We start from the raw sequence: 10,065 nt of genomic DNA on the forward strand, positions 1-10,065 counted from the left end.
ACAAAATTGTAGATTTATGGTAATATGGTAAACACATTGATGCTGTGCATTGATGTTGTTCTATACATAAATGTCATTGAGCAAATAAAAAGTCACGGTAGTATAGATTACTGAAAAAAACTACTATAGCAAATAATTACAAACCATATTAATAAATAAAACTGTACGAAACATTTTTGAGTACTTTGGTCACATACTGATAAAATTTATTTTAAAAGCAGAAACAGAACTGATACATGTGCCCACACACACAATACGCATAACACATTTCACAGATCAGTACCAACCTCTTCCATTTCAGTTTATCCAATTTTGTTACCACAGCAGTATTTAGATTTATTTTTAATAAAGAATTCCATTAATTTACTTTATATAAGTGTGAAAATAAAAGGGTAATACATTTCTAGAAAGCAAAGCAGAAAAAAAAAACCCTCTGTGAAAGCAGAGCCTTTAAGCCAAAAAATTGAACTGGCAACATAGCTAAAGATAGTAAGATCGAGATTGCACAAAAACATTTATGCACCCTCCACTCCACTTAGTATTGGTTTCTTTTTGAAGTGAAAATTACTAGTTCCTGAGAATAATCAAACTGAAACGTTACACAATTCGAATAGAAAAAATGTATTCTCATGCTGACAGTCACATCCTTACTCTAAAATTTGGAATATTCGTCTCCACCTATTCCAAACTTAATATTCTTAGAACTGATTTTTTTCCCCCCACTCAAACATAAATTAAAAAAATATTAATTAAAAATTTCATTTTGATTAATATGGTAGATGTTATTTGTGCAACTTATTGCTCTAACGGGTACACAGCAAAGATTTTTAAAGTCAAAGTGCTGAATATATATACATTGCATTGCTTTAATATCTACTAAAATCACTTGGTAATACCACGCTATAGAAGGCCGAGAACGTAACAGAAAATTGTCAAGTACTGCTTCTTCAAAAAAACCCTTTGAATAAGGGTTTCATCCTTGCTGTAACTAAGCGTCATAATCATATACCTTTAAACAATATACTGAAGGCTGTCTCCAATGTAAGAAGAAACACACTTAAATAGGAATATATCCAATTGTAACCCTTGTTGCTCATGCATCACTTGTATATGATTTTTTAAATGTAAGATTAACACAACATGAAAGTATTACATAAGCCCTTAAAAATCTGGGGTCTCTATTTTTCAAGATGGCATTTTAGTATTATTGAGATACTGCTGGAGCTTATCTGGATACTGGTTGATTCAGTTTTCCACCAAAGCTGATGACTGAATTAGTGCAAAACTTTCACTATGTGCAATTTTCTTGTATGGTGTAGTAGACAATACAATATTCAGCTCTATTTTTTCAACTGAATTTATTACATATGCTGAAGTCAGTTAACAAAACAACACATAAAAAAAACCTGTCAGACAATTCAAAAAGCATTAATTTTGTATAAAATGTATTTATCTTCAACACCCCTTTCTATACCTTCCCTCCCTTCAGATTGCTATAAATATGAAATATGAATTTGCATCTTGTCATGTAATTCCTAATAAGAGGTATTGCTACAGTAAGACAAATGTAAGAATCAAACATACTCTGTTTGTATGTGACTGTCCGCTTTCTAATGCTTTCTAGGTATTATTGTATTGGTAGTAGGTATGCGTGTCCACTCAAACTTTCAAATAATTTTATAAAAAGTTAGAAAAATATACTCAATATTTGTTGCATAACTTTCCTATAGTCACCTTATCATACATGAATCTTACAAAATGCTTTAGAATCATTTAATAGCTGCAAAAATACCAACCATTGTGCAGCACCTGGAGAAAGGTCTTGGTGAGGACATACAATCCAGTATTATGTGATCTTGAAGGTATTTTTCTTCAGGTTTACAGCTGCGTATTTCCACAAGTAAACCAAATAAATATTCAAAACCATGCTCATACAAGCATTCTTAGACACACCGAACCTTTCTTGACTTCAGGATAAATCCTGAATAAGAGCTGGTGATGTTAAAAGTAAATGACAAAGTCTGATCAAATAAGTACAATATAATGAACTTCATGTCTAACTGTCACCAAGTTATTTTGCGACAAGCTGATTGAGTGTCATTTAAAAAAATTTTCCTTCAATGTCAAAAATGTTTCTGATACTTTTTTTTTTTTAAATTATGCTTTTTAAATGCTGTTTGTGATCCATTCAAGCAATGACATCATGGGTATCACCGTTGGGTCTTTGGCGTATAGTCAGCGGGGGCAGAGGCTTTCCACAGAAATCTGTATAAGAAATGAATGCCAGAGAAGAAAAATATATTAATCTGTCATTTACCATCTCCCTTGCTTAAAGGATGCTTAAATAAGGTAAATTATTACTTTCTTAATCAAAGCTAGGTAGACTACAAGTTAGAGGTCCTAACAAGCAACTTTCAGACATAGTGCTAATTAACGTCTGAAGGTGTATTGGCCAAAATGTAGTTTAATTACATTTAGTTATACATGCATCAACATTTGTAAGATCAAGCCCAAATATGATCTGTAAATATCCCTAAAAATAAGAAATAAGACACCCCGAGGGTACAAGTAACAACTGAAAAAATGAAGAATCAAAAATTTAATGTTGCTGTAGTCAAGCCTGCATTGTGATGAAGTTTTAAGTGACAGTAATGCTCTGCAACATCCAAAATTTTGCGACCATTTACACATGGCATCTATCTTGAAAGCCATATTAACTTTCTAGCAGAACTATATTAAGAATTTTTAGACAAAATTGCAACATTTCCTTTTGCAAGTAAAGGAGTTTAAAGTAGTAAAATTGTTCAAGACAAAGTTATTAACTACACCAGAAGTGAATAACAAGTATTCTTAAATATTTGTAATTGATAACAAATTTTAAAAACCCATGCAGATTGTACATGCAAAGCATTTCACAGGCAAAATGATATCATGGAAGATGATGAAACGGGTAGAAATCAAGAAAAAATAAAAGCAGCTTTTTGAAGCATTCAAATCTGTATTTTGTTTACATAGACGATCCCTCCAGCAAAGCCTTGATGGCCTGCTAACACAAAATTCAGCTTTAATGAATCATAATTTTCCAAGAAAAATATATTCCACTTGTTTTACATACACAATAACTTGCATTAAGATTGCATTCCTCTTTTGCTGACTGCATGTCCCAGCAGGAAGGATGAGGCCATTAGCAGTATATATACAAGAAAGTCTTCACCATCCCAAAGTACTCTAAATGCAGGGCACCTGGTGCTAATTTCCTAATTGGTTTTCACCCATTGTTGGCCAGGCCTTGAGAGAAAACCAAGAGGAAGGTCTCTCTTGGCTGATTGTGGCCACCATCCACATTTCAACCCTAATTCAGGGCTTGGGGTTTAGATGCCACCATTTCAATTCCTGAGCTAAAATTAACAAACACGAACAAGTTGAATTAAATTACTCTAAGAACATGTGTGTAGGATCAAGGTTTTAGTTATCTTTAATCAGTAAAATCATAACACATATTATTGCACATATTTTGCTTTAAATGGAGCTAAGTCAGTGTTACAGCAGAATGTGAAAAGCAACAAAACTGCAACAAATTACTATAGGGTAAATGAAAACCTGTACAATGGATATTTTTATTAGTTTCTTGAAGTCTGGCAAATGACTTTAGGACTGGCAGACAATTTTATCTCCTATAAAGAGAGAGGTTTATCACTCTTGCAATGTGTCCTCCAGCGACAAGAAACAGACACTCATTACCTAGTGCTGCGGTAGAATCATTAGCATGACTGGAAAAATGGCAGTCTTTGGTGAAAATAAGTGTATAATTAAAGATTTATATAATGGACTCTATTGCCTGTTAACTCTGCCTAAACATTCAATATAACGTTCTCAGATAAGAATGCCAAAAAAATTACTTAATACATATACTAAATAGCCTGCTTGCCAACACTTAAATTTTTCAGTTTGCAAATTAAATCTTTAAGACAGACTTTTGTCTCTGAGAGCACCTAGCATTAAAAACCAGACCTTTGGAAATTGTTTCAACCTCATACTACACTGATTCTTTATATTTCAGCAGCAAGGTCTACCATATATGTGACACTTGCAAAAAAAATGCAGTTTTTAAGACAAAACCGAAGGAGCAACTGCTATCCTAACTGACAAAAGACCTGTACTAGAATGCATGGGAATACTGAGAAACACCTGCTCCTGTGTTTTATCATGAACTAGCAGAAATCAACACTACAAAATGTCCTATCTGTTTTGAAGTTTAAGGAGATTAACTTACATCGAGGAGCTATGAAATGTTTCACTGGTACACACTTGGATATAGACTTTCAGAGTACTCCTGGAAATAACCTCTATGCATAACCAAGGCCCCTTAAATTTTTAAAAGCAGGCTGATATCTTACGGACACTAAGAATTTTACCTGAGTACGGGCAAAAGCATCTACTCAGCATTCCTACTGCAATGGAGGTTTTTCAGCCTGGTCTACATGAAGGAGAGGTGTTAATTTGCCCCATACACAAAGACTTTTCACCCACTTGGCCAGCTGCAGTTTGTCAACGCAAACTGTTCAACAGACTGCAGTATAGCTATAGAAAACACTGCATTGCAGCGAATCCAAAAAATCTACAGACAAGAAAACCTTACTAATGTCTCAGCTAAAGGAAATAATAATATTAAAAAACCTTTAAGCTTTCACTGAAAATTGTGCCTTCAAGCCATTTTTACAAATTAATCATGAAACCAATAAGGAAACAGGCCTTTTCATTTTACGGAGGTTGAATGCTTGTACTTTGGGCAAAGCTGAGGAAAAATAAGTTTAAAAATGCAGTTAGGGAATATTCTAAAAAAAATGTGTCAAAGGTAGGCTCCACTGGTCTTAAGGAAAACAGGAGCAGGTTCTCCTTCTGCAAAATATGTAAAAACTGTTTGGAAAACACTGTTGTGTGACAGAAAATGGCAAAGACAGATAGCAAACTAAAATCAGTGCCAGACAAACTTGGTAGTGGTAGGTTAACAGTTGAACTCAACGATGAGTCCTTTCCTCATGATTCAGTGACGCTACGATTCCATGGCTCTCCAATGGTATAAGTTTTAAGTAAAGTAACTGATTCTCTTTGATATTAGGACATAAGGTCTGACAATGCTGGACCATGTGCCTGAAGATCTTTTTTTTTTTTAATTTATAAATACTGCTTTCCTAACAGATATTTTCTTGCTTTCTTGGGATTTTCTGTATCTGTGTGAATCTGGTGTCTCAAAATTCCTGAAAAAAGCAAATCTCAGCAAAGAGAAGGCAATGTCTTGAATTCATCTGGAAAGTTCAGAGCACTGCAAGTTTCCTCTGGTCTCAATGGTTACATCATACATGGTCAAGAGATAGTTCCCCTAGCAACATCTTTCCATTGTTAAGATTCCAAAATTCTTTTATTATTAACCTTATTTTACAAATGGACTAAACTAACACAGATCTCAGGTTACTAACTTACACATTTGTGAGTAGAAAACCTAGCGTTGGAGGTTTTTTCTCTCCCGCCCATGCTCTTGCTACAAAATACACCACCTCCCTTAGGCACAGGTAAAAATGGAGTTCCACCACTTCCCTTTTTTCCCCTCCCTACCTCTTCATCTGGCTTTTCTTTCTTGCCGCCTTCTCTCTACATGCCTTTAAAAAAAAAGAGCAACATGGTTTTATGAATAAGATTACAAACTAGATTTTATGCACATGAATTACGTTCCTGTGGAAAATAAGTATCTTTGTTTTAGAGGTCTTTGTTCCCTTTTTAGGCACCTTTTGATTCTTTGGCAGAGAAGCTCCATGTCCTGTTGCTTCAGAACTTCAGCAGGGATGTCCACATGGTGCTGTACTACATCATAGTAGTACAATCAATTCAAGTCAGGGTTAAGTTCAAGGATTACTACAGACACAGTGAGCTCCTTTCTTTTTAAGTTCCTCAATTCATACTCCCTTTGTTCAATTTATGTAAGTGCTCCCATTGCTTTAGTTTGGTCACCCTGCTCTCATATTACTCCAGATCACTCCATATTCACTTGGCTTTTCAAAAATTGAAAAATTAAAAAGTAAGAAAAAACAAGAAATTACCATCTAAAACTGAGAAAAAGATGCAATACATGCTTATAGCATATGAAAAACAGTCTTCCATGGTCTTCCAAAAATAGCAAGTATTAATTATTGAAGACAGAAATCAAAAATCTGCTTACTACACTTTGATATTTTCAGTTATTAAACTTATTTCTCCCACCAGTTTGTGAACTTTCAGGGATGCTGTCTCTTCCAGTAAAGCAGCAGATCCCAGGCTCTATTGCTGACAGCTCTCTTTGCAGACCAATAACCTAGTTTTCAGCTGGAAGTCTCACTGCTTCTCCAATCAAATTTATGTTGGGCTTTTCATTGTAGCTGGGAATACAGTCCCTCATTTGGAGCTGCTAACATAATGCACTTAATTCAAAGGTGCCCATGCCTTTAGCTTTCCTTCTCACAAGGAAACACCCCCAAAGCAATGACAAAAATCTTACAGACTGTGCTTTTAAAACTATGTGGAAACAGTAGCAGTGGGTAGAAGAAATTTTAGACTATCTCAAGAGGCAACACAAGGAGTCAACTTGCAGCAAATTCATCTGAACATGGGCTATGGTTCACAGAACTACAGAAACAGAACCCACTTTGGGTTCAGTATGGTGAAGCAGTTAGCACTTCAAGATGAGATCGTAAGATCATAGTGGAAACAAAGAGGCAGATTAGTGCAGAACCAGCCTGGATGTGGAAGAACTACTATGGATGCAAATTAATAAGCACTGCTGGATCATTGCGGTCCTGCTTAAGTCTTTCTGCAGTATCCTCTCTGCTGAGTACTTCAAGCTTCTTCCAGTATTCAGATAACCCAGCTCCCTGTCCCCATTGCATCAGATAATGATGAACTGTCTACATATGGACAACAAAAATATACTTCAAAACTTTCATTTTGATTGCAATATGTATTTGGACTCTTAAAGTAACTAGTTCTGCTCCTCTTTGTTATATATATGGCACATTATAATATTTAGGTGCATGCTGCTGTGCAAATAACTTTAGATTATTAATAGCTTCTGATATCCCTTGTCACTTTAAACGTTATAGGAATCTGAGAGAAGTTACTCTTCTTGGTAAAAAAAAAAGAAAAAAGACTTGAAAAATCAAAAAGATGCTTTCTACTAAGCAAAAGGGTTAGCTTTTGGTCAGTGAAAATTTGCATTAAGAAATTAAAAATAGATGAAGAATGAAACAAATGCAGAAGTGAATGAACAATGGAGAATGCTTTGAAAAGGTAAAAAACCCAAAATATTTTCAATTACCAGCATGATGTGTTTCACCAAGAGGCTCAAGTTTTCGAAGTCTATTAAGTTTGGGAGTTCCCCAGCCAACTAAAGGAAAACAAAGACAGTCAACACATGCCACGACTGCACTTAATTCTGATTAAATGTATGGAAGCCACTTTTCTTTGGAAGAAATCAAAGCATTTAGCAATGCTGAAAGTATGTAATATCTTGTATACACAGTGAACAATGATAAAATATTTGAAAAATAAACTGATTTACCCTTAAATAGACTGATTTTTTAAAAATCCCTTTCTCAAGTCAAGTTTTTGATTTTTTTTTTTTTTGGTGGGAAAATGATAACATCTTCCCCCTGGGAACAAATCAAATCGACACTGCTGGAAGTTCATACCATCAAGTGGGAAACTGCGTCAAAGATTTCCCTAGAGAGTAAGGTTTAGTAGCATATCTCTATGGGAAGACCATTCCAGCTTCATCATTCACAAATGAATATTTTAAAGGATTAATAATAAAAAATTGAGACATCGATTATTGTTTGTTAGTACACTTACCTGGTGGAAGAGCTACTGGTGGTGTAGGATTTTTGGGAACAGTGTCCTCTGCATTAATAGGTTCTACTCTGTGGCCCCTTTTTAATTTTGGTTTTTTACTTTTTTTCTTGCCGTTATCTATACCAAACAGAAATAAAGCATTACATATCATATTGTTACATATCAAACAGTCATATTCAGATAATATCTTAGATCATTTTCAAATACAGTTTTTGGACTGAAAATGCTGATGTATCGCACCCCAACCTTATATACAAAATCTTGTGAAATGTAAAATTTACACAACACTTTGCTACAGAAAATAAACTGTAAGCATAAAATATACTCAAACTATGTTTTAATAAAGAAATTCAGCTTAGCTTGGATGGGAAGTGGACCACATATTTGATTATGATAAAAATGATCCTAGTTTCAGCTAAAGTATCAGTCACACCAACAAACATGCACTTTTTCAAAGCAGATTTTGCAGTACAATAGCCTAATGGTGCATTTTTATATTTTCAATAGATTAAGTAGATGTGTGGCATCATGAAAAATAATGCATATAGTGGGAAGAACTATGAAAAATAACATTAAATCACACATTAAAAAGAAGCAGTTTTACCTGAGTCAAGGCATTCTGAGGCTTGCTGCTCATTCTCTTCCTCATGCTGCAAAAGCTGTGCAGTTGTAGAATTGCACGTTTCTAATCTACTGTCACTTGTGTTTTGTCTACTGCTACTTGATAAGTGCTGGGCATCCGTCTGTTCCTGCTCCGTTTGTAATTTCAAGACAGTCGTGGCCTTTTCAGCCTCCAACCTTTGCCGTTTCTTTTCCTTTTCAATTTGTTTTTCATTCTAAAAAAAAAGTGTTGTTTTTTTTTAAGAACTTGTAATGCTGTATACTGACTAGTAGGACAGGAATGTTATTTTAAAATAAAATATTCTTTACATAGTTTTTCTGGTCTACATCTAGCATAGAAAATATTTTCAAATATTTGAAGAACTTAAATTTCTAATATTCTGTCCTGGGGAAGGAAAAAAAAACCCGCTTTAAAAAAAGGATTAACAGCAAAGGAGATTATCGGTAGGTTCATAGCCTGTTTTCTTGCTTTCTTTTTGGTCATATAAAAAAAAAAAAGCTAGCTATATAGACAGTGTGAACAGTTCTGAGCAAAAGGTTGGAAAACGTCTAATATTTTCGTCTTCAATTGTCTTTTTTTTTTTTTTTTTAATGGTTTGGTTAAAACAAAGTGCACAAGAACAGAGCTTAAGTGTCCAGAATGTGCTACCATGACTTGGATAAATATCAGTTGTGTCATACAGACTCAATGACAGACTGTCTCACAGGTTCTATATCACTAAATCACCATCTCTGCAATATTCACTGCTATACCTTTCTCTTCTTATCCTCTGTGTTATTATAAATTGTATTATTGTTCATGAGGCTGACTTCACAAGATATATGGATATGAGAGCTTTTGTCCTGAAGAGAATCAACTATTTGAATACTTACGGCAAAAGTCTCTGAGAGCTTACGTGTTTCTTGAGATTATGTTATCTCAAGTCAACTGAATAAAAACATATGGTGAAATAAATAAGAACTTCCTGAACTCAGAAACTCAGGTTAAGGCAACTTTATATACTAATACGCTTTTCACATTTCAAAGCTAAGAAAACTTTTTAATTGTCTCAGTTTTCAACAGAAAAGAGAGTATGCTCAGAAATCTAAATAGCTGAAGTAGTCAGGGATATTTTATATGACTCACTACATTGCTAAAACACTTTACAAGAAACTAATAGACCTTGAAAATTTTCCACTCCTCAATATCTAATTGTTTAATATAGAAATGTGTTCAGTCATCTGCGTACAATACTTTCATTTTACTGTCTACAAACCTTTTAGTCCCCAAATCAATAATGAGGGATTTTCTTAACATTAGAGCATTGATTCAATGCACACAAACCAAGACTGCTAAGATTAAAAAATAAAAAAATGTTGTGCATATAAGCATAGAATAATTCTTTTAAATGAACTACTTTTCTTATTACCTCTCAGACATTTGTTAGTGGTAGTTCTAAACCGATCTAGATTTCCACATATTCTCATACCTCAGAGATTACAGCAGATATAGGCTGGAAGGGGTTTTCAGAGTTCCCAGGTTCAGAGTCTTCCTCATCAGGGACACTTCTTCCTTCTTCTCTTTCC

General features: G+C 34.3%; 1 protein-coding gene across 1 annotated transcript in view; it reads right to left on the reverse strand.

The window, feature by feature from the left end:
* Positions 1-2,188: 2,188 nt before the first annotated feature.
* Positions 2,189-10,065, reverse strand: part of ARL13B (ADP-ribosylation factor-like 13B) — a 19,187-nt gene continuing 11,310 nt past the window's right edge. Inside the window, exons 4-8 of the mRNA XM_008943971.1 lie at positions 9,969-10,065; positions 8,483-8,714; positions 7,879-7,995; positions 7,346-7,414; positions 2,189-2,265 (exon numbers count right to left, since the gene is read on the reverse strand). Of these exons, the coding sequence (XP_008942219.1) occupies positions 2,189-2,265; positions 7,346-7,414; positions 7,879-7,995; positions 8,483-8,714; positions 9,969-10,065 (592 nt within the window). The remainder of the gene's footprint in view (positions 2,266-7,345; positions 7,415-7,878; positions 7,996-8,482; positions 8,715-9,968) is intronic.

This window comes from Merops nubicus, unplaced genomic scaffold (assembly GCF_000691845.1).
Source record: "Merops nubicus isolate BGI_N331 unplaced genomic scaffold, ASM69184v1 scaffold10520, whole genome shotgun sequence".
Taxonomy (NCBI): Eukaryota; Metazoa; Chordata; class Aves; order Coraciiformes; family Meropidae; genus Merops; species Merops nubicus.